This window comes from Uloborus diversus, chromosome 6 (assembly GCF_026930045.1).
Source record: "Uloborus diversus isolate 005 chromosome 6, Udiv.v.3.1, whole genome shotgun sequence".
NCBI classification, from domain to species: Eukaryota; Metazoa; Arthropoda; class Arachnida; order Araneae; family Uloboridae; genus Uloborus; species Uloborus diversus.
Genome location: NC_072736.1, coordinates 108,818,181 through 108,844,308, shown reverse-complemented (window position 1 = coordinate 108,844,308; position 26,128 = coordinate 108,818,181). Strand labels below are relative to the sequence as shown.

At 32.0% G+C, this 26,128-nt stretch overlaps 1 protein-coding gene across 1 annotated transcript in view; it reads right to left on the bottom strand.

Annotated features, from left to right (window-relative positions):
* The window catches only part of LOC129225155 (sodium/potassium-transporting ATPase subunit beta-like), a 34,729-nt gene extending 8,601 nt beyond the window's left edge, over nucleotides 1–26,128 (bottom strand). Inside the window, exons 1-4 of the mRNA XM_054859715.1 lie at nucleotides 25,900–26,128; nucleotides 18,100–18,240; nucleotides 15,665–15,784; nucleotides 3,833–4,008 (exon numbers count right to left, since the gene is read on the bottom strand). Coding sequence (XP_054715690.1) covers nucleotides 3,833–4,008; nucleotides 15,665–15,784; nucleotides 18,100–18,240; nucleotides 25,900–26,017 — 555 coding nt within the window. The 5' untranslated portion in view covers nucleotides 26,018–26,128. The remainder of the gene's footprint in view (nucleotides 1–3,832; nucleotides 4,009–15,664; nucleotides 15,785–18,099; nucleotides 18,241–25,899) is intronic.

The following is a 26,128-nucleotide window of genomic DNA, read 5'->3' as shown; positions in this document are numbered from 1 at the left end:
GAAAGAAAACAGCAAGGTTAACATTCAAAATACTTGAAGACTAAGCTTTTTTTAATTTAAATTTTGTCTGGTTAAACATTTAACTTGTGACATTTAAAAACTCGCACTCAAAATGATTAGATAAATTCAATTGAACATTTCCTAATTAAGGTTTTAATGAGAATAAACATATTTTATTTAACAGCTTTCTAAAAAAGTTTAATTAATCAGGGGTCTGGCCAGAGGATATTTGGGTCCGTTAACGGACCCTTCACAAAAATCCGATCAACCAAAACGGACCTTTCACAAAATCCCGATCAAACAAAACGGACCTTTCACAAAATCCCGATCAAACAAAACGGACCCTTCACAAAATTCTGATAAACAAGATCGGATCTGTCACAAATTGTTTATTGAAAGAGCAAATCTGAAAGCAATATAACGCATATTTCTGTGTATAAACCGATAATTTTTGGGACTTTTTTTAAGTCAAAATAGAGGGATCAGCTTATACAAAATCGGCTAATTTTGAAAAAAAAAAAAAAAAAAAGAAAAAATCGGCACTCTTGCGATGCTCCGATGCTCCTGCAAGCGATAAATAATTGCTACTGCCAAATAAATATAATGGTTGTTTGTTTTAGCTAATTAACAGCGGTGTTGTTGTAAACTTTTCTGAAAAGGCATTGGTTAGCACTTTTCTCCGCTCATGATTTAATAAACAATAATAATATATATCTGCAAAATGAACTTAGAACTGCAAAGGGATAGTAAGGGTGAGGAAAAAATATGATCGCTTCAGATAGGGTTACCAACTTCAAAACTATCACCACTTAGCGTCTGGCGTTGAACCTTTATAATGAGATTAGAAAATATTCTCATCATTTTGTCGGCTTGTCAATATTTGCGTTTTTACGGTGCGGTGCGATGTTCAATTGTTATTTTGGGAGAAAATTATATGGGTTTTGATTTTTCGATGCTAACAAGGATGATTAACTTTAAGTAAACTCTTTTAATTACCGTTTTTTTTTCTTTAGATGTCTACATTTTGAAAAATGCAATCTTTTAACATCCGATATGAGAATCATATTTTGTTCTTTTTTCAAGCTAACTTCGCTTTATTTGGATTCAAATAAATGAAAAGTCTCTTTTTTATTTCTGTTAGAACTCTCATTAAGTTTTTAAAGCAAAATTCCATTTTCTGTTATGAGTCAAAAATTAAAATGCTGAATAGATGGTTTATTTTATTTTATTATTATTTTTTTGGGGGGTCAACTGTGTTCACAGATATTAATGATATGTTATCATAGGATTCTAAAATGCAATTTTAAAATAATTTTATCAAAAATATTTCTTTTACAAGCCGTTTTTATACTTTTGATGCCTTCACTTTGAGAATTGCGATCTCTTTGCATCCGCTATGGGAATCCGATTTTTCGAATTTTTGACGATTATTACTCTTTGTTAAAAGGTAAACAATTGAAATATCTTCTTATTTTTGTTAAAATCACGGAATTTATAAGTTAGAAACGAAATTTCGTGCTTTTTAAGAGTGTCTTGGGTCAAAAAGTTGAATGCTGAACCCTATTCTGAATTTTGTTTTATTTATTTATATTTTTGTTACAATTATTTTAAATACTGTACAGAAATATATCTAGTATAATTTAACATAATGCAGAATGGTAGATAAATATTGATACTTGAAAGTGCGATGCCCCCCCCCCCCCCCCCCGCCAAATATCAGAAAAAAAATCCAGAATGATTTTCTCGTCATAGAAGAAGAAAACACTCAACTTTAAATTTAATTGATGCAGTTTGTGCCATCTCTAAATTCTAAAACTTCGTTTTAACAAAAAAATTTTTTTTTTTTTTGCGAAATTTTTTGATTTTTCACAAAATTAATTCATTTTTCACAAAATTATTTGATTTTTCACAAAAAACGGACCCTGTGAAAAATCCTGGACAGACCCCTGTTAATAGTAATCGAAAGTAAAAATTAAAAAAATATTTATACACAACTCCAAACACAGAAACAAAAATATTGAGATAATCAGCTGTATGAAACAAAATATTAAAATAGTATTAATAATTACCGACACAATCATCAGACCTTTTGAGTAAATTAAAAAATAATGAAAAGAAGCATATCTGACTCAAGGTAGTTTTACAAATTTTTATCTTCTTTTTGTTGGGTTTGCTCTCAAGGCTTCACTGGTCTGTAGCAGTTAAAAATAATTTTAGAATGTATAAAGTTGCGTTTGGCACAAAAATCTTTTGTGTCAAAATAAAAAGAAAAAAAATTAGGAAAACTTCAGGGTCTGGCGGTGGAAAATTTTAAAATGCCAAATTGATAAACATATCTGCCCTTTTAGCAATAATATAAAATATGATAAAAACAGAAAAAACCTTGAATTATTGTTATAAGTTTTGATATTAGTTAAAAGTTTTAAGACTATGAACATTATTACAAAAAAAAAAATGCCTGTTTTGATGAAAGAAGTCTGATGGTCGACATTTCCTGCAAACTTTAGATAAGCATTTGGGCAATTGCTCAAAAGTGCTTGTTAAATTTTAGCAGGAAATGAAAAGAAAAATAAGTTTTTTTGCAAAATTAAGGAGTTTCACAATTTTTGAGTAGCAATTCTGTGAAATGAGGTGCAGTTGGCAAACCTGCATCTTTTGCTAAAAATTATGACAGACCTGTCAACCTTATGAAATGAAAAAACATGAGATTTGCTCAAAGTTTCAAGGGAGAAAACGGGAGGTTTTAAACAAGCTTATTTAAGGGAAAAAATGGTTTTATCAAGCATTTGTAGTTCAAAATACACTAATTTAATAACAAGTTAGAGTTCTAAAAAGTTCCTTGTAAAATAGCACTCAAATGACAGAAGCTTTATCAAACATTAATTTATTCAAAAAAAGAAAAAAAACTTATACAATTTATATTGGTGTCATTAGCTTAAAAGACTTACGGTACCTTTTTACCTAGCTACAATTTTAATTATGTTAATAAGTTGGAAAAAATATGAAATAGTAGTTGTAAAATAAAGTTGAGAAAAAGTCGCCAAAGAGTTTTCTACAGCAGTAAATTTCAAGAAGGACAATATGAAATTTATATTAATGTCATTAGTGTCATGTCTGTACGTGGGAAGTGTCTTCCCAACATACCTACGATATACTGTAGAGAACAGTGGTGCCATCGGGTCTTGGAAAGATTGAGATTCAACGACAGGGTCTTTCAATCAGGATTAGAAAAACCAATTTCCTTTTACACAAAAATCTCAAAAAATGTGATAAAATAAAAATCTGAAGAAAAAAAAGAGAGAAATCTACTTAAACATAAAACTGGAAAAAATCTGAAAAAACAAGTCTCCCGTGAAAAAGTTGGCAGGTCTGTTATGACTTTTTTAGGACCAAAATCGATCATGGTTGAAATCCATGAATTTCCATGATTCTCTGTAAATTTCCAGGTGCCCAGATACCCTGGAGATAAGAATTTTGAGTAATGCAATAATCGGTGGAGGATATCACAACTCTCATAGTCAAAAATCAAAGCAATAAGATTGATTTCCAAAAATTTTTCACTACTGAAATATTAAAACATTAAGCCAATTTTTTTAAAAAGGAGAAATTTTTAAAAAATACCAAAAAATTAAGAGAAATAAACAGAAGTGGGAGAGTTATCATTAAAGTGAAAATGTCCTGAATGTCCCACAATAAGAGTTGGCTGCTCTAGGTTTTGTTTGACTTCAAAAAATTAGGCAGATTTTTCCTTATTTTCTATCAATAAATATTTGTCAGACCATTACAGTTTTTTCTTTTTTTTTCATTTTATTCAACAATGTGTGATACTAACCCGGTTTAATTTAATGAGAACACAGGGTTTGCCAGCTTCAAAGCCATACTTCATCTCAGGAGAGCATATGTTATCAGTACCTTTAGGGACTTCAAACCTGCATACACGATCTTTAGAAGCTGGTTGTTCTTTGGTACAAGATTGGATAGTAGGACCAGTTTTGTGATCTTCATATGCTATAATAAAATTTAAGTTAAATTACATAATATGCAAGATACAAAGTGCTATACCACTTTATTAAAAAAAAAAAAAAAACTAGTATGTTGTGGCCATTATGAAACTTTCTTCTATATCTTTCTTATAATTCTAATCCCTCCCCATGCTTGACGAGGAAGCTATATTCCTAACAAAAACAAAATTACACATGCCAAAACTTGACAACCATCTCAATTCTCTATTTATCTCAAAAGCAAAGCAAGGAATGAAAATTGAAAATTATTTTCAAAGCCTTGCTTAAAATAATTAGAAACATTTTTTTTGTTAAACACATAACACAAGATGGAAACAGTTAAAAAGTTTAAATCATCGCGATTTTTTGGTCATTTTCTAACAATTAAAATCATGCCAAAAATGCAGACGACAGTATTACAATTTATCTTTCTTATTGTTGCATTTATAAAGCTATTTTTATTCATAAAAAAAAAAAATCAGCCCTCCATGGAGCATTGGCGCCAAAATTGAACCAATGCCTGTTTACATATGGATTCACATTTATTCCAAATTTCATACAGAACATAGCATTACTTGTACTTCTTCAGATACAGCACTCACAATGTAAAAAAAGAATGATTGCGCCACCCCCTTACCCAGCTACTGACGCCAAAATAGAATCAGCCTTGGGTCATTCCACGTCAATTCAACCAAGAAATGACACCAACCGACTCGGATTTTGATGAAACTTGGTGAGTTTAGTCCTTTAATGTACAAAAATATCCACATCAATTTTTTCTTCTCAATCTGCTTTAGTTTTCATTTTACAGCCAGTAAAAATTTTGAATTTTTCGTATTTTCCAAACTATGATGATTCTGCTCGTTGATTGAAAATAATTTGTATTTCATTTATTTTTCAGCCATTTTTTATGAAAATTTACAGTAATATTAATGAAAATATGAAGATTTCAGAAAAAAATATAAAAAAATTCTGAGTAATATTTTAAAAATAGAAAAAAATTATTTTCATAATCTTTTTCCGTGAAATTATGAAATACGTTAAAGTCAATATCAACCAAAGGGAAAAGGATAATCAAAAAAATTATTTTTTTCCTCATGATCTTAGATGTTTGTTCTGCCATTAAAAAAAATAAAATCAATGGCTTTTTCAGTTCTTTATATTTTTAGCTTAAAAATATATCTGCTTCATTGTTTATTTTATTATATTTTATTTTCCCACACTATTATCAAAAAATGAATATATTTAAAAATATAAATATATTAATGATTTGCACATAAAATACTCTTAATTTTTATTTTAATCACAAAAATGCTATTTTTTATAAAATTCATTACATTAGTGCAGTCAGAAATACCTTCTGGAGGGGGTTTTTGGACCAAAAATACTTACTGGAAGAGGTTTTTTGGATCAAAAATACTTTCTGAAAAGGGTTTTTTGATTAACAATACCTTCCGAAGGGGATTTCTTGATCAAAAATATCTTCTGAAAGCGGATTTTTTCATCAAAACAGTCCTTTCATATGCAGAAACTACTGTATTAGAATATGCATATATGTTAAAACCAATGCCTTTGGGAGAATCTTAAAAGTGTGTTTTGCCATTTAAAAAAAATAAAATTAATGGCTATTCCATTTCTTTTTATGTATGTATATATTTAAAACAAAATATTTAAAAAATAATAATTTGAATTTTTGGCATCTTGAATTCAAATGAATTTCACAATCACGAGCGTGTGTGTTTGTGTAGGCACATGTGTGTGGGTGCGTAAGTGTATGTATGTATGTGAGTGAGTGTTGTGTACGTGCGTGTGCGTGTAGGTGTTCGTGTGTGCGTGTAGGTGTTCGTGTGTGTGTCTGTGTAGGCGTTCGTGTGTGTGTCTGTGTAGGCGTTCGTGTTTGTGTCTGTGTAGGCGTTCGTGTGTGTGTGTAGGCGTTCGTGTGTGTGTGTAGGCGTTCGTGTGTGTGTAGGCGTTCGTGTGTGTCTGTGTAGGCGTTCGTGTGTCTGTGTAGGCGTTCGTGTGTCTGTGTAGCCGTTCATGTGTGTGCGTGTAGCCGTTCATGTGTGTGTGTAGGCGTTCGTGTGTCTGTGTAGGCGTTCGTGTGTCTGTGTAGGCGTTCGTGTGTCTGTGTAGGCGTTCGTGTGTGTGTGTGTAGGCGTTCGTGTGTGTGGGACATGGACGCCACCGCCCAGCAAAAGTGGATTTCGGGGGACAGTGCTCAGGACCAGCCGCGCCGCCGCCGGTGGACGGTGGTGCTGCAGGCCTGGTCCAAGCTGAAAAAGGCACGGACGCCAAAAACGGTCAAGTGAGAACAATAAGCAATCGTGATTGCTCAAAAAAAAAATTTCATTACCCAATTTGTTTACGTAGCTGTATTTTTTTTTAGAATAAAGAACCTACAAACACAATTTTTAATGTATTATTTTGTTAAACATTCAGCATCTATCAAATCAGCCTGTTATTCCTATTATTTACAAGATTTTTTTTATTTACTTTTTCTCTGGAATATTGATTCAACTTAAATGTTTTTCCAACTTCTTTATGTAGTATGATGATTAATATTTTATTACCTTTTGCAGAAATTCTAGCTTTTTCAGAAATATTTTGTGATGCAGAAAAATAGTTTGAATTCTTGTTCTGATTCAGTTTGTATCTTTAGGAAAATTTGTTCATCTTCAGACAAATCATTAACATTTTTTACAACTTGTGTGCTCCCTGACTAAATTTGTGACAATGAGTTAATATCAACTCTCCACACTACACTTATCTTCCATTTTTCTTACTAAAACAGGTAAACATAAGCAGCTCTAAGCACACAGAACATCTAAATGCAACTTACTGCAATAGTTGTGGAGTTAAAGTATCGCAAAGTTTGACTCAAATATCTGACAGTTTCAGTCTTACTTTATGTTCAGTACTTAATTTGCTTCTTGAAACATTGATCATAGGGGGATATCAAATTTAAAAAAAAAAGTTTTTTCTGACTCAACAGTATATTTATTTGCAACATTGAATCAGATGGCATTTAAGGAATAGTTTTAGAAAACCCCCCTTTAGAAACTCTCAGTTTAACAATATGATCCTTTTTCTGGCAATAAAACTAGAACAGTCTTTAAATTTATAACTTCTTGTACAGGACTATGAGTCTAGCTGTTTGGTAGGAATATATGGCGCATAATTATCATTTGACTGCAATTTCGAGTTTGAGTGCTTAAGAATTTTCTATTACTTTTGAAAAACAATAGAACTGCTTTAATAATTTAAAAAAGGGTATTTTTTATCAACAAACCTATTTGTATGCCCGCTAGTTAAGAGAGACTCCATCTGAACAAATTTCATACACTCCTTTTTTACATACACCACAAAGCAAGTTGCCAGTTTATTCCTTCTTTTTTTTTACTGTGTAATTCACATTGTAGCAGACTTCGTCCAGAAAATTTTTCTTAAGTAAAAATATTTTTTCCCATCCCTGATGTATTTTTGGGTTGCCAATCATTCCTTCTAATTTTCATCATTAAAAGCTCATAAGAAATTGTTGCTAACAAACACAGCAACTCCTTGTCCCACTAATAGTGAAGCAGGCGTTCGCATATGCTCTATGTACTGTTTCCCTTAAGGTTAATAGAATTTTCCTATCAAAAGCTACTGAGAAAACAAAAGTATTTATATGCTTTCAGCTTCATATACCTTGTATCCATAAGTGTAACTTCTTCAGCACTCTATGGAACCCGCGCCTTGCAAGAGAAATGAATAAATGATGAGTAAACAGCACATGAATTATAAACTTCCGCCATTACAATAGTATTTTTGAGAATCCCCTTTCTACCCTTCAGCTTCCATGAACCCCTAGGGGTTCGCAAACCACTGGTTGGGAAACGTGTATAGATGAAGAAGGATTTGTGTTTCACTTTTGAAGTAGGAGAACATTCCACAGGCTGGAAGAAAGATGAGAAGAGAAAACTTTTGAACTTGAGGCTACTATGTCAGTGACACAGCAAAAGGGGGGGAGGGCGACTCCCCCTCCCCAAGGCATTGGTTTTAACATACGTATGCATATACTAATACAATAGCTTATGCATATGAAAGGACTGTTTTGATGAAAAAAATCCCCTTTCAAAGGATATTTTTGACCAAGAAATCCCCTTCAGAAGGTATTGTTGATCAAAAAACCCCTCCAGAAGGTATTACTGATCCAAAAAACCCTTTCAGTAGGGGTTTTTGGTCCAAAAACCCCCTCCGGAAGGTATTTCTGGCTGCATTAGTGTACTATGTAATGAAATTTGTAAAATAGCATTTTTGTGATTAAAATAAAAATTAAAAGAGTATTTCATGTGCAAATTATTGAGATATTTATATTTTTAAATACATTCATTTTTGATAATAGTGTGAGAAAATAAATAAATTAAAAAAAAAAATAAAAACATTTTTAAGCTAAAAATATAATGAACTGAAAAAGCCATTCATTTTATTTTTTTTAATGCCTGAACACACATCTAAGATCATCAGGAAAAAAGAATTTTTTTGATTATCATATTCCCTTTGGTTGATATTGACTTGAACGTAATTCGTACTTTTAGAAAAAAAAAATTATGAAAATAATTTTTTCTACTTTTAAAATATTACTTAGATTTTTTTAATATTTTTTTCTGAAATCCTCATACTTTCATTAATATTACTGTAAATTTTCATAAAAATTGGCTGTAAAGTAAATGAAATACAAATTATTTTCAGTCAACGAGCAGAATCGTCATAGTTTGGAAAATACTAAACATTCATAATTTCGACTGGCTGTAAAATGAAAACTAAACCAGATTGGGGAGAAAAAATTGATATGGATACTTTTCTACATTAAAGGACTAAACTCACCAAGTTTTATCAAAATCCTTGTCGGTGGGTGTCAAAATGCCAATTTTTTGGTTGAATTGACATGGAATGACCCCACTTATACCCTCTAAGGGCTACTTGTCGATAAATTTGTTTGATTCCGTTCATTATTTCTTGAGATACAGCAGTCACTATTAACGACAAAAGGTTTTATAGCTCAACCGTCAACCCCTGTTTGAGCTATTGACACAAAAATTGAATCAGCACTTGTACTTGTTAGGTGCAACATATGGACCATATTTTGTTTGATTCCGCCAGTTACTTCCTAGGGAACAGTAGACACGCATAATACAAGAAATGTCCCATTGCTCCACCCCCCTTGGAGGAATTCGCGCCAAAAACCAATGGGCACAAATTCACATAGGGGCACATATGTGCACCAAATTTTGTTTGATTTCATGCAGTAGTTTTTGCTGTAGAGTGGCCACAAAAAACTGGTCACACACATATGGAGACAGACAGACATCTTCCAAAAATTGTCAAAATGGACTCAGCACACCTCAAAATGTTTGAATCCATTGAAATTCGAAAATTTGCACGAAACCAATACTTTCTATATATTAGATATAGAAGAAAGTAAAAAGAAATAAGGAATAAACCAATTTTTTCTAACCTAAGAAAGAAACATTAACACAAAGCAAGTTGTGATAAGAAAGATGCACAGAACTTGTAGATTTTTTAAATGGGTGATCTCTCCAAATAGGCCAAACAAGAGTTGAGATTTTTTTTAAATCAACTTTGTTAAAAATACATGATTTACTTTTTGATGAGTTAATCCCAGCTCATCTGTATAAGGAAACATATTAGCCATGATAAATCACTTGTTTTTTGCACAAAATTTCTTTTTTTTCTCACAAAAGAGAATGATGTCTTTACATGAAAACTTTGAAAAAGCTTTGCAACTGCAAGGTTGATCGAATGGCAGGGTTGGGACTGTCCAAAACTGGTTTAGGACAGGACAGGTGGTTTTTACCGTCTGAAACTGTCCAAAACTGCTAAAGCTAAAGGGGGTAATCTAATCAATTTGTTTTAATGCAATATTCATAATGCATAAATATAGATATTAATGAGGCTTAATTAATGAGTATTTGATAATATTTTTCTCCAAATGTTCATTTAAAAAATATTTTACTTAAAAAAATGCCAGTAACTAGTACATAAAAACTTCCTTATGTAACAGTTGGTAGAGTTATGAAAAGAAATACACACAACACTACCAAGACAACTAATTTCAGTTCCTTTTATAATTCAAAGGAATGTTATTGAATGTGCAGTAAATATTGAGGTTAAAAAAAAGCTTAATTTTTTTAATGGTTTTTGCAAATAATTTTTACAAAATGTCTTAATGAAAATTACTTTTGTAATCATAGATTAAAGAACAAGAAATTGATGATTAAACACTTAATTATAAAACTCTTGTGCTGTTCTTTTTTTAGTTCATATTTTTAATATAATACATTCTGTAACTATAAAAATTTGTAATTTATTGCATTTAAGTCAATTATTGAACTATATTTTGAACACATGCATAAATGTCGGAAAATTTGGTTAATGAAAAAAAAACCTTCTGCATACAAATTGAAATTTTTAATGAAGAATGTAATTTCTACGTAACTAGATTAAAATCAGCTGCATAAATAAGTTATATACTAGATATATATATATATATTTATTTATACTTGAATATCCACATTGAATAAATGTATTAAATAGTCCAAAAAATAGTTTTGTTCTGTTTTTGATATTTTCTCACAAAATATAGTTTCTCTAAAAAAGGACACTTTCAGACACAAGGGTTTTGAACAGGATGGTAAAAACTTTGCCAATCTTGCTTTCATTTGCACGCATGCATAAACATGGGGAAATTTGGTTACTATTATCAAAAAAATAATAAATAAAAAATAAAATAGACTCATGCATAGAAATTGAAATCAAGAATTCAACTTCTAGGTAACTAGATTAAAATCAGCTGCACAAATAAGTTGAATGTTCTTATTGAATAAATGTTCAATTTAAAGCATTACTTTAATACATTTTATTCTGTTTTTAATGTTTTTTCACAAAATACAATTTTTCTAAAAACCTAGTTTTGGACACTTTTGGACACAACGGTAAAAACCAGGGTTTTTACCGTAGTGTCCAAAACATTGCCAACCCTGTCGAATGGGTATTGGAAACACCTTAATGAGTTTAAAAAAAATGCAAGGCACATTTCTTGAATAGACAACCACATTAACTTGCAATACATAAAAATTAAAAAATAATAATTTTTGATGGTAATATTCTACACTAAAAAGTAATCCCCCTACTGAAGCCATACAATATACCTGTAAGTCAGATATTGTCAAAGACTAATAAAGATTAAACTCATGATATAGGGAAAATAAATTTTATAATTTATTTTCTTTGTAAAATATTAAAAAATCTGTTGATTAGTATTTATTTAATAACAGTAAAAATTTAATTTTAATCTCACTTAAACTTATCACGAATTTTAATAAAATAGCCATTTACTTTTTTTTTTACAATCATCTGAATAGAGATTTGGCTTAGTAAGCTTTTACTGTACCTAAATACTTGTTACTTATTTTTAATGCAATTAGTTGTGATGGCTACCAAAACATTCCAATGCCATCAACTAGTTTTATGTGCCCTCTAGAAGCAGTAGAGGAACTTTGATAGGGCAGTAAGAGAGTGACGTAAGGTGGGGAAAAAATGTATAGGAGTTTAAAAGGAAAAAAATATAGGAGTTTCGTAGAAAAATATGTAGGAATTTCAAAAAAGTATAGGATCTAGTGTGTTTGAAGCACTGTACAAAAAAAAAGAAGGTCATTATCAATACAATTCTATAAGACATGAAGTCATAGCAATGTGAAGATTAACGGGATGTAAGAGTAAATGAATTTTTGTACCTTTGGGCAGCTTCTATAAATCATGTTTGTTTAAAACAATTTTGATTCAATTAAGCAAAATTGTGTGTGCGTGCTTATCTTTTTTTTTTAACGTGGAATTCTAAATACAATTTAAGACAACTTAAATTTTTAATCAAACAAGATATCATTAGAAGTATACTACTCACTCAAAACATCAATTTGCTGATCATTTAAAGAATTTTATCGCAAAACAGAATGAAAAAGCAATTACAAAATTCAGATTTTAACTTATGTTGTTCGAAAAATATACATCTTATTAATTGTTAAAACTAGGTAATAATTTGGACATTCTTTTTTTTATGTCATAAACCTACCCTTAGTCATTGGCATTGGTACCTCATTGCTTCAATGCTAACACAAACGATGAGAAAGCCGAGAGCACAGAAGTCCATTTCTCTCTTCATCACTAGTTTTGTTGGACTTTTCCTGAGAAAATCATTACAAAAAGTGCGCAACACTCTACCTTTACCCTTTATTTCACTACTTACAAAAAAAAAAAAAAAGAATTACCAAATGAAGCCCAAGAAAAAAAGACTGAGCAAATGCATCACGTTTGCAGGAAATGGTCAGTATCATATCCTTGATTCATTTTGAGTGGCAAGTTTGATTCAAATATTAAGCAACTTTTTAATTTAAAAACTAGATTTTGCTTAGTTTTTGAGGAATTGATTCATTAAAGTGGCTGATTCAATTACAGCGCTCACTGTAACGGCATTATCCATAACTTAAGAGTTAATGTGTGCATAACACATGTATAAAGGGTGAATTTGACCTAATTTGCCAAATGAAAGGGCGTGTTAGAAGAGCCCAGTGGAGCATAGAACTATCCATTATTAAAATGTAACAAGAGGTCCTATTTACTCCTACAGATAACTCCATCTTCATAGCTTTTCTGTACTTTTTGTTTTATGGAGTTAATGGATTTGGCAAGTGAGGCATCCATATTAAAGAAATAAAAATGCTCATCACAGTCTATACATAGTATAAACTATCACGGGACGTAGGAGCGTCCTGCCGCCAAGAAAGCCAAACTTCAGCAGCCAACAAAAGCAAATTCACCGCCAAAGACGAAAGAAAATAAAAGCGACCAAGAACAGTTTACACGACAGAACAAGTTGGGGTTTTCTGGGTTTTTCACTCCTCTGTATCTCAGCCCCATGAAGACCACCGGAGTTAATTTTTGGTACACTCAATCTCTAGTGGCCCCTGATGACATAAAGCAAAATACAATCTCCTGGACCATCAGGGGGAGGAGGATGTTAAGTTATAAAATCGCTGTACAAAAATGTTTTCGCTTTCTTTGACAGGGCTACAGCCCAGACAAAAAAGGAATCAAGGCGAAATTTCGCACACTTATTCCTTGTGCCCTACTGATGTGCCCCTTGAGCCCCCCCCCCCTTGTTTTTACCTCACAAATTGTACCTTCCCGGGGTTCTGCAAGCAGCTCCCCGGGGAGCTATGGTAATGATTTTTTGTATACATATTCTTGGGGGGCCATTGAGGACATATACAAAAATTTAAACCCCAGGGACATCATGGGCCAGAGTAATTAAAGTTTGAAAATCACTAATTTCCCCTAAATTCATATGTACTTAATCTAAGCTTATAGGGTTTGTTGTCTCTGACTGCAATTGCAAGGCTAGAACAGATATAAGATCTAACAATTATTCAAAAGTTGTCTTTGGATGATGCAATTTAATCAAGACTAATAAAACAGATCCAACAGTTGCAACCAGACGTTAAATCGCGGATATCACAAATTTGCACGGACTTAGCTCACTGGACTTTCTGTTTTAAGATTCTATGTAGTTTATATTTAAGCAGAGAAACATTAATGAATAAGATTAGGATACAGTCCCCCCCCCCCCCCCCCCCCCCCTAGTTTCACCGATACGAAATTTCTTTTCTTCCAGTTTTGATATATTTAAGGGGGAAGAAATTTTAAATGTCGGCGAAACTGGGGTTAAACCATGAAAATATTTTGCGTGACACATTATATGTAGCTGTACACACATGATGCATCTAATTTTAGAATTGAAAGCGAAAAATAGCACTTATTTATTGGTTTGCTTACTTTCTGAATTAATGCATTTTTCACTAACATAACACATTATGAATTGACATATATGAAATATGTGTGTGGATATCAGTGTTTTGCAGTAATTGGTTAACAGACAACATTTCTGCAATTAATTTAAGCAAGACTTTTGAAATGAGCTAAGTTCACGCGTATATGCAGTCGCTGTGGCAAATTTGTGATATCCGTGATTTGAAGTAGAGTACAGTTGCAGATATCTTCTGACTCATTCAAATTTAAAATATTTAAAGACTTGTTCTTTTTTGGCTTGGTCATCATACGTTATTTTGTCTTTTTAAAGAACTTTTATAAACAAAACTAGATATTAAACAAGACAAAGAGTTCCATCAAAAGAAAGATAAATCACCCAACAATTAAAATTATCCCATAAAACGTCAAATTATCCGCAAATTAAGAAAAGAAGTCATTAAATAAAAGCTAGATTGATATAGCCCGTAAGTTGTAAAACATTAAAAAAAGAACTTCATGAAAATGTTGAATAATCCATCAAATAAAGCTATAATAGAATTTATTGCGAACTTGTAAAATACTTGAAAACAATAATTTAAAATATAGTACTATTTTATTATCCAAGCAGTTTTCTTTGCAACAGAGAGGATACAAGGATTGCAAAAAAAATTAAACGTCCCAATTCTCACCAAACGAACATAGAATCTTACTGGTCAGTAAATAACATGATGTAAAATTAAGCTTCCCATTATTATTCCTTAAAAACACAAAACAACATTGTTTCAATTGAATATTTATAACTTGAAATTCTCAATTCTAAAAATACAGGCAAAGTAATATCAATGCAAAAAGATGTGATATCTCAGCAAAAACAACCCTGTTGTAAAAATTTCCCCACCAAGAAAATCTTTAGCTCTTCCCTACAAAAAAGAAAGCCATCATAAACCAAAAAACATTCAGCCTTAAAAAGTCATATCTAGTTTGCCCGCCAAGTATCTGCCAAACTGTCATCCTCCCTGTTCTCTTTCATCATACCTACTTCCGTTAGAACCTCCTCCCACCTTCAACTCCTCAGAAATATGGATAGGTCTTTTAAATTGGTTATCTAATTTGGTGGGAAGCTTTTTGCTCACCAAGCAACCACCTCGATTAGAAAAGCTTCCCGCTAAACAAGATAAAAAATTTAAAGGATCTATCCATATTTCTGAGGAGCTGAAGGTGGGAGGAGGTTCTAACGGAAGTAGGTGTGATGAAAGAGGAGAACAGGGAGGATGATAGTTTGGCAGATACTTGGCGACCAAATTAGATATCATGATTTTTTAAGGCTGAGGCTTCTTTGGTTTAGGATGAAGGCTTTCTTTTTTGTGGGGAAGAGTTAAAGGTTTTCGTGGCGGGGAAATTTTTACAACAGGGTTGTTTTTGATGAGATTTCTGTTACCACTCAGTTCACCTCAATGGTACATACTCTTTTTTTATACATTTTTCTAGTATTTACATAGAAATCTCAGTTTTTCAAGGATGTAAAAAAAATCTAGTATTTCATGTATTGGTAGACATATTGCTAATTAATTTTTTACAACAGTTTTAAGACCAAGTAGCTAAATTTCAGTATTTTAACACATTACACCTTGTGTAGATTATTGTCATCTCACATGTTGATTGCTGTAATTGAATGCACTTGACTAACATAAACAAATGTCCCTGTTTGGTTAATCAACAGTAATTTTATGATTTTAATTATTTTAGTCTTATTAAACTTCTTAAAAGAACTTGTTATTATGGTGGATAAAAATACTTACGCTTGAGATAAGCATTGAGATTTTCTACCCAATATTTAACAGTATCCTCTCGTGAAACATTAAACCAAATTAATGTGCTGTCCATATTTTCTGGTGGAGGGGAGGGACGGAAACCAAGCCCTGGGAAAGTACAAAAAAAAAATCAACTACACAAAAGTACATAAATAACCACAGCAAAAATTGTTATGCTTGTATGAAAGAAAAGACAAAAATCAATAATAATGCTGACAGAAATTCCCTTTGAATACAAACAGTTTAAGTACATCCCTTAGATTTTCTGAACAGCTTTCATAATGCAAAAGTATAACAAATATTAAGCAAAAAATAGATTGTAATAAAGAAAAACTTACAACAGGTAGTGCAACAGATAGTGTAAAATTATAGGCATAATTTTAATTATTACCTGTTCAAAAAAATTTGTCATATATTGTATGTTAGCTTCAGTGTTGCCAGATGGTCAAATCCAGATTTCCCCAATTCCCTTCCAACTTTTCCCCTAAAAGCGATGTTTTCTATCAAAATTCCCCAAACTCAAAAATTATTTTTCCACTAATATTTTCATAAAATGAATCGACTTCCTCTGATATTTTTGTCTTTTGAAAAAATTTTTCCCCCCAAATAGCCAAATTTTCTTCTATTTTTTTCTTCCCATTTTCGCTTTTTTTTTGCCTTCTTTATCTTTACCTTTCTTTATCTTTACTAATAATAAAGCTGAAAGTTTCTGTCTGGATATCTCTCTGTCTGTCAGGATCTCTGTGACGCGCACAGCGTCTAGACCGATCGGCCGCTTTTTATGAAATTTGGCAAAAAGATAGTTTGTAGCATAGGAATGTGCACCTCAAAGTGATTTTTCGTAAATTCGGTTTTGTTCTTTTGCTATTCCAATTTTAAGAAAATTTTCCCGAGCAAAATTATAAGATGGACGAGTAAATTACCAAGCTATCATAACGTGAAACCGTAATGTGGGCAAGCCAATTTGCGAGAAGTTTATCATGCATTATTTGTAAATATACAGGGGAACCAAAAGACCTTTTAATTTTCTACTACGGGCAAAGCCTTGCGGGTGCCACTAGTCATAAATACAGGCGCCTGATCGAAAAATAAGAAATAGCCAAATGTTTTTTTTTCTACTTGCATTGGCTACTCTGCTTCTGTATGTACATTTAAACTATCTTTTTTGTATACATTTATCCAAGAACATTCTTCATCACACTTATTTTTACCTGTTTTATATATCAACTAGTTACTCACGCAGAACTATTGTTGCGAATTCCGTATCATAATATTCGACATAATGCGAAATGCGAATTCCATAAAGTTGAGCAAAGCTAAACCAACGCTGTTTGATACAAACAATGTAACTACTACTTCTTGACGCGAATCTAAATACGAAAAAAATTCTTTTTTCCCCAAGAAAAAAATTTTTCCCCAAAGAATTCCCCTCAAAACCTATTTCCCCAAAATTTCCCCAGAGAGCACCAGATTTCCCTAAAATGGGAAAATTTCCCCCAATCTGGCAACACTGGTTAGCTTTATTGTACAAGCTTGCTTATTTGATATCTGCTGAAAATAAAGCATGAAAAAAGCAACACATTTCAACACTTCCCTATTGTGAGTATAGAATCCAAAACTCTATTCCTTGAATATTTCAAGACCTCATTTCTGTAAATACTGAGTTTTACCTTCCCATAGCAGCATAAGGTAGACAACATCTTAATGTAAACCAGAATCATTTAACACACATTTGTACTTTTTATCAGAAACTACAAATGAATACAAAATTGATTCTGTACACCTTTTTTTTTTTTGGCTTCATGCTTTGAAATGAATAAATATTAATCTAAAACTCTCATTGCCAAGATTTCACTAGTGACAACAGCACGGGAAACAAGTATCTAATTTTGGGGAGCAGTACTGCTCCTCAAACTCTGATATTGAAGAGCAGTTTTATGACATTTGCTAAATAACATTTTCAACAAGAAAACTATTTTCTTCAAAAATTAATATTTAATGTGCACATTTAAAAAGTTTTGAAGAATGACTTCAGTTGCAAATTTTTATCACTTATCTTTTACAAAATAGAAAAATTGATGCAAATGGGTGGTTCTACAAATACAGGAATATTAAGAGTATGAAAATTTCAAAAAAATAAATTTATACCATGAAAACAATTTGCACTCTGTTTATTAATAAAACTAAAACGCAAAGAAAAAAGTTTATTTTTTAAAATAAAATTTATTATTTGCATCGCAGCACTTACAATACAATTTATGATATTGTGTCGTGTTTCATAAGTTTTGAATCGTCAATTGCGATACGATGCCGCTTATTTCTTACGCTAAGTGACACTTAACATTTTAAATTCAAAATAAACATGCTCTTATTACATCTTATCGCCAATATTTTTCAAGTGTAATAAAGTTAAAGATACATACCAGGACTAGAGCCAATTCTACTGCTATCTAATTTCCATTTAGGTTGATCATTTTCTAATGTTTGATAAAATATCACCAGCATACATGTCCAGAATGCCGCCAAGCAAGCATAAAAGATTATATAGAAGAGAGTAATTTTGACTGCAAAGAAATATAGTATAAATGTTTAATAATCAAATTTGACAACAATTAAACTTACATGTAACAGCTGATACATATTTATTATTTTAATGGTAAAGGACCAGTAGATACAAAGTTATTGCTAGAATAGTAACAATTCCTTTTTTCCCCCACCTTTTAAGGTTACAATTACAGGTTTATGCCACAGCAATTGAAACAATCTAATTGAGTGCTTCAGTAGTGGCCATTTCAAGGTTTATATTTGAAAAAATTGGAGTCCAGATTTTCTAATGAATTCAAACGTGCAGGAGGTAATACCTACTGCACGTTTGATGCACTTTCGAATCCATGGAGACCTGAAATCATTTTTTTTTTTCAAATATAAACCTTGAAGTGACCACTACTACCTTATACATTAAATTATTATTATTATTTTTTTTGAAAGATATTTAGAGCACTTTTACCTGTGTGTTATGTAAGTAAAGAAAGAATAAAGCAAAAATTGAAATAACTTTTATTATAAACATTGTCTTAAGAAACACACCTAAAAATGAATGTTTGGTACGTGCAATCTTTGATCCCTTAAGCCTTTGGTTAGGTCTCAAATAAAAACTAATCATTTGTACTTAAAAACAGTGTTCGTTTACATTCAAGATATTCTCTTAAATTGAAGCGTTCCGAATTCCAATCATGTTATCATCCCCTTTCAGACATTTAAAAAAGAAAAAAGCTTCAAGTATCACTCAAGCATTTTATGTGTTGTTTTACTTCTCAGGAGTAACCGACTTCATGAAAAAATACATGCAAGTTTTTTAGAGAAAATAGGGAAAGTAAAGGGATTCCAAAGATATCATTCCACTTAAATATAAACAGAATATCTACACATTAGGGCCAGTGGTGTCACTATGGGGAAGGAGGGGGGGGGGGGAGCAATTTTTTCAAAAATATGAAGCTGAAATATATTTTTAAGAATGAAAATTTCTAGGAGGGCCCCCCCCCCCCCGGACCCTTATTCTTATGTGTTTTTTTGTGCATTAGCCTACTTAAAATTTCGTTCCGACACAAATGTATTCGTTTCCTGAAAATTTCAAGAATTTCACGTTTTTAAATAAAATTTAATTTATTTTCCTTTTGTGTTTTTAGGGGGTGGGACACACCAAAAAACCACCTCGGGTGCCACCCCTGATTAGGATAGAGCAGCATAAAAATTTTTTTTTGATTTCGTTTTTGCCCCAGAGTGGAAAGTTCAGGTACATACGTAAACAAGTGCAAAATATTGGGGGGGGGGGGGGGGGGGGAATTCTTTTGAATCCATATTTTGTAAAAAAGTTACTGGCATAAAAAGGGAACTGCAAATCCAGCCGCTTGTGGTCAGCTTAAAATAAAGTCTTAGAAGAATTTGTTACAGATAAGTCAATGATATTTCAATATTTTGAAATTTTAAAAACACTTTGAAGCATATGGACTCTAATAAATTTTTCAATAATTTTAGAGATTTCAGTTAAGTTTTAGGCATATTCTAGGTTAAAATTTATTCCCTTCCATCAACGCTCTATAGCTGTAAATGTGGGGCACATAATGGCGTTTTTTTTTTTTTTTTTAAACTTGCCTTTTTCATTTTATTTTCTCTTTTTTTTTACCAACCATAATTTAACATCTAATTCTTTCAAATATTCATGCTCAAATATTAAGAGTGACAACATTAAAATGTTTATAAACTGATAAGGCACTTTCATAAAACTAATGTATTTTTGTTAAGTGTATGCATAGTTAACCCAAGGTTGGCAAGTTTTTGACAGTTGGTGATTTTATTCAGTTTTAACTGTCATGTCAAACACCTAAATTTCTGTCCAACACCTGACTAAAATTTAAATTAACAATAAAATTACCCAAACAATTTGTTTCCATCCATTAAAGGATTGTTTTAGATTTTTAAATTGCAAAATAAAAAACTCTAAAATAATGTTGCTTCAACAACTACTTGTCAGTAGAATGAAAGAGATAGGGTCAGATGGGGCAATTATGAGTCAAAATACCATAACATCTTAATATTTTCTTAAGTATAAAAGATAAAATGATTTAATTTGGCATGGAGTAAGCTTACACAATTTAGAAATTATTTAAATAATCCCTGTACCTAAAATTACATTATTATTTATTTTATTTAAATTAAATGAGTGACCAGGAAATATACCGGATCGGGGCAATTATGGATCACACATGGGGCAAATATGGGTCACCCCCTTTTTTTTAAAGAAATCCATGTCAAAAGTAACTAACTATTCTAAATTATCATTTCTTAGCCCACTAAGAGACTTTTTAATGAGAAAAAGTTTTATGTTTAAGAAATAACACATTATAATTGAAATAATTTGATGTTACTCTTACTAACCGACTACAATTGGCTATTGCTCTTAGCCCACAATTCGATGAAGAAATTTCTTTAATAGTTGTATGCTACCTTCATCATTCATGTTTCTATCAACTGCAAGGATTTTTCTTTTCAATTTCAATTAACTAGACTGAAAAAAATACACTTATTTCAAATTACTTCTAGAAATGTCTCGCTTGAACAAACTAAAGTTTCCGACACCTTGTTCCAGAAAATTCATTTCTGCTTTTTCTTTGTCCAAAATTTAAGTTACTTTCCCATTGTAGAATATGTTGCTTAGCATCATACACAACTAAGTGTACCTGATTTTCAAGTACAGAATGAATTTGATTATAGCACCATCTTTTAACATTTTAAAAATAGGATTAATTTTGCAGTTGCGTTATTGCAAATTCTTCCCTTTTTTTGTCGTTATCATAAACAATTCCAAAATAAGCTCATTTTACATTTAAACGCTGTCTATATCAGTTTGTTGAGGTACTTTTATTTTTTTGCAAGCAGGGTTTTTCTCATTGACTATATTTGTGATTTCGATTTCTCTTGCAGTTGCAAGATAGACAAGCGAGTTTGATTTGTTATAACTATTGAATCTGTCTCCCTTACTAGGTACTAAAGTGATTAGCATTAATTTGTTGCTTATTTTGCTTCTTGATGTATGTCATAATTGCATGCTGACATAAATTATCTTCAAAGCTGAAATTGATTTGAAGGGCGTGATACTTAGCAGTAATTAAAGATAAAATATCTAATGTTGCACTTGGAGCATTAAAATTTCTTCTTAAGAGAGAGTTCGGCATAGAAAAGGATAAGTTGAAGTTAATACTTATATTATTCACGTAGAAATAAATAAGAAAAACATCTAAAATATCAGAAAATATTCTGACCCAGAATTACCCCGCTAAACTGGGGTATAAATCGGCATACTTTTATGCTAACTTTTTTTAAAGAAGAAAAAATGTATGTAGGTGTGAAAAGATTAGATCATTTGCTATTAAAAAATAACACCAACAAAACTATTCCTTCAACAATGTTTCACCAACACAAATCTTGAAAAAAATCATGATTTTCCAAGGCAATCTTTTTTGAAGATGTTTTTATAGAAGTGTGAAAACTATTTTTTCTCTCTTATTTACTTCACTGTTGCATTGTTTTTGATCTTGGTATAGGAAAATTGAATGTAGAAAGATGACTTAGCATAATTTAGTTTTTTTCGCAAAAACATTTTTTAACCGTAAAAAGTTGGTGACCATTATTTACCCCGGAAAGAGAGTGACCCATAATTGCCCCGTGTGACCCTACTATTACAGAATAAAAAGGATTTTAAATAGCTGTACATTGAATAAAATAGCAATAATAATGACTGTTTATTCCTTAAATTTTTTAAAGCTGAAAGTGGGATGGTTTAACTTTCAATTGGACACTTGAATGAAATATACAATTCTAACTCATTCTCCTTTTTTCCCTCAAAGCATCTTTACTAATAATAAAGCTGAAAGTCTCTCTGTGCAGATCTCTGTCCATCTGTCAGGATCTCTGTGATGTGCATAGAGCCTAGACCGCTCGGCTGATACTCATGAAATATGGCAAAGTTAGCTTGTAGCATGGGTGTGCACCTCGAAGCCATTTTACGAAAATTCGATGTGGTTCTTTTTCTATTCCAATTTTAAGAACAAAATTATCATAAGATGGACGAGTAAATTACGAAATTATCATAACGTGGAACCACAACATGGGCACAAGCCAATTGATGAGAAACTTCACCCCTCATTATTTGTAAATATACAGGCGAAACAAGACCTTTTAATTTTCTATTATGGGCAAAGCCGTGCGGGTACCACTAGTGCAGTAATAAAATACCAATTTTGAAGCCTTTTGCACACCAAGTCCATTTCTACGTTTGGAATAGATCAATTCAAACATAAGCAGCTCGTACGGGTTAGGAGCAACTGCTCCCTTACTTTTTTCAGAGTTAAACATTAATGATCGATTTTGAAATAGGTTTTTACAGAGTGGATAGATTTATACAGTGAAACCTGTATATAACGATACTGTCTAACGATAACCTGTCTATAACAATTTTTTTTTTTTTTTGGCCCCAGCGAAATGTCAGCATGAATAATCAAACTGTCTATTACAAAAAAATTTTTAGGTCCCAACAGTATCATTGTAGACAGGTTTTACTAGACCACAAAAATAAAAAATTCACATAAATGGACTTTTCTCATGTTATTTCATTAAAATTGAACACTGAATTGGAAGGGAGAAGTCTGGTCGTTTGTCTAAACTTTTGAGGCCATATTCCACATATTTTATTAGCAATGTTAAAATCCAATATATTTTTAATTTTATAACAAAAAAAAAACTTCAATGGCACCACCCCAATGCCCCATTTTTTGGTGCACCAATCACCTATGAACCAAAACTGAAAAGAAAAACAATTGATCATGAACAAGAACCGCATAGGCTATGCAGTGGAATCCCGATTTTACATAGTCAGTTTCGTACATTATCCCGCTACTGGCGTCATTTTCTCCTGGTCCCTTAAAAGGGCTAGAGGGCTACTGATAACGTTAAAATATTTCGGATTTTATGTTCTCCATTTTCAGAAAGTTGGCGATACACATTTTTCTACAAACAGATTGAAATAGTTTTTCATTTGCAAGATTTACATATGTATTTTTTTTTCGGATTTCTATTTTTTCAAGATTAGTATGTTTTACAATTGTTTGAAGCTGATCTGGTATTTTTTTCGTTCTATCCAATTGTCTTTTGTCTGAGAGAGGGATTTTCTCCAATCGTACAATCTTCCCTCATGAGCACTCGAGCTGCTGACACCCTTTTGGAAGAATTTCCAGAAGTTGGTGACACATGTATCGTCTTATCACATCAAATTACTTCAATATCAGATATACTACCTGCTTTTTACGATGGAGATGAAGCAGAAATAATTGAGGATATGTCATTCAAAAAAGCAGAAGGCTACCAGGTTTTGCAGGAAAACAAAGACAAGCCACGGAGACACGCAATTGCAAAGCAAAGAGACACAAGAAAATTTAACTGCCCTTGCATCGATATAACTCTTTTTTGTGTATAGTTGAGAAAGAACATTACACATGGAACATACATAACAGTTGCTCCATGCTAGTATAAACTACATAGCTGGAGTCAAGGGGTTAATAATTCGAACCTTGATTATAGCAAGTTGCAAATGGATTTTTTTGCTTGTTTTATGTTAATTCTTAAAATAAACTCATATTACTGAGCCTTTTACTTGCTTTCAGATACTTTTTACTTTACAGGAAGAATGAAAGCAAATATTTCAGTACATAGAGGGTGAGCAATCGACCCTGAATTAGAATATTTGCTTCAGACCCTTTTAGTGGATTTAAGCGACTGAGCTCTTGATGAATGCACATGTTTAAATTTTCAGTGCATATTTTGGGTATTCTTAGTGCATATAATCAAGGCTGTATTAATGATACATAAAAAAGGATAGCAGAGTTTAAAAATGTTGAGTACCCTCAGGGTAGTGGAAAATATTTTTTCACCTAATTTAAATGCCCACAATTAGCCATTTTACGAACCAAATACAGAGTTTTATGTAGAGCACTGGCGGATACAAGGGGAGGGTCATGACCAGGGTTGCCAGACGTCCCGGATTTCAAGGGACAGTCCCGTATTAGGAAAAATTGTCCCACGTCCCGGGGAACTTCGATATGGGATGGCTAAAGTCCCGTATTCTGGTTGATAACAATATTTTACGGAACAAGAAATTATTTTAAAGGACAAAAAGTGAAGTAAAACAAAAAATTTGAAATAATGAGCAACACAAAAATTATTTTCCTTTTGATTTGGTTTATATGTTTTTTTGGCGGCAAACCATGAGTAACCAAATGGTTGCTTCTTTGCTCATTGACTGTTGGAAATATATCTCTGCATTTGCGTCGTCAATGGCAATGAAAACGATTTTCATACTTTGATAGGCGACATTTTCTGAGGTTTAATGCTTTGTTGCGATTAGAATTTTCAGATTTATCATAAATAGATTTCTTAAAAATACCCCGCCTCCCCTCCCCCCTTTTCACTCCTAGAAACCTGTCCCCTATTTACTGTTCTTAATTCTGGTAACCCTGGTCATGACTCCCCAAATCGTCAATAATAGTAACCATCCACATTGTGTTTAAGCCTTTTTGAACAAAATGTGATTTCCGTAGTCTTTTTCAATTCATTAATTACTTTTGAATGTAAATATTTAAAATCTACCTTTTTTCATTGCTTACGAAATTAATTTATAACGTTTATGCCTCTTAAGGGCCTAATTCCAGGCTGATTAGGTGCTTTTTATAGACATCCAAGCAGTTTCAGAAATTGTCCGTATCCAAAACCTTTGGTTCCTTGATGGGGAAGGGGTCATTCTTCAACATGACCCCCACCCCCACCCTAAAATGGCAGTCTGTATTTGCCCCCCGATGTGGGGCAAGTTGGAACAATTCATATAAATTGGGCTCTACACACAATACAAAACAAGATTGAAAGAATTTCAAGAGATAAACATGGATAAAATCACTTTGATAAAAACATAAGCCAGGAAAGCACAAGAGTAAAATTCAAGAATAAAAATAGCTCATACTACAAGAGAGGCGAAAAACGAAATTGCACTTATTGAAAACCAATATTACTGGGAATTCTTAATTCAAAATAAATTTTAATACAGAAATATACGATAAAAATGATTTAATGAAGGGTTGTAAAGATTCTGACAATGCCTACTATCGCCATATCCCAGGGAGTCCCATCAGTAGATGCTATTCAATTCGACCAAAGCATCGATCACATTGAATTCATTCTGAATGTTAAGCCAGGATCAGAAATTATAAAAAATAAAATTCTGCATTGGTAAACACAAAGAAAAACTCAAGGGGTAAACTTATTTCCCTTCATTTAATTTTAAATACCTAACATTAATTTCAAATAGCAAAGAAAAACAAAAACAAAAAAAAATCAATGAAAACAAAAATCAATCTATCAGTGCACAGGCAACTCCAGGGAACCAAAGTTCCAAAAATTTCATCAAAAAGAAAATCGCAAATCACAACCACTCTATTGCGCATAAGTAAGAAAATGTAGAGCATATGAGTGAGAAATTAGGGCATCCATATACAAAACAAATGAAGAAGATCTTTACATTCCACAACAATAACCATGTATTTCAGATTGTATTTATTATGAATGCATTATCCTTTTTAAAAGCACTTTAGTTTTGTATGCAAAACTAAAACTTTACTTACACCAACTTAGACCAGTTCGGCCGAAACACTGCTTGGTCTCGGAATCCCATACCGTTTTTTTGAAACTTTGCCATTTCGTTTGTTCTTCATTTGACTTATAATCACCCTTATTTTCCATGTTTTCAAGAATTTTAGAACAATTTTCTGATTTTTTTTCACTTTTCTCCCCAACACTTCACACCCAGCGCACCCTTGGAATTCTGCCGAAGGTTAATTCAGTAAAGAATCA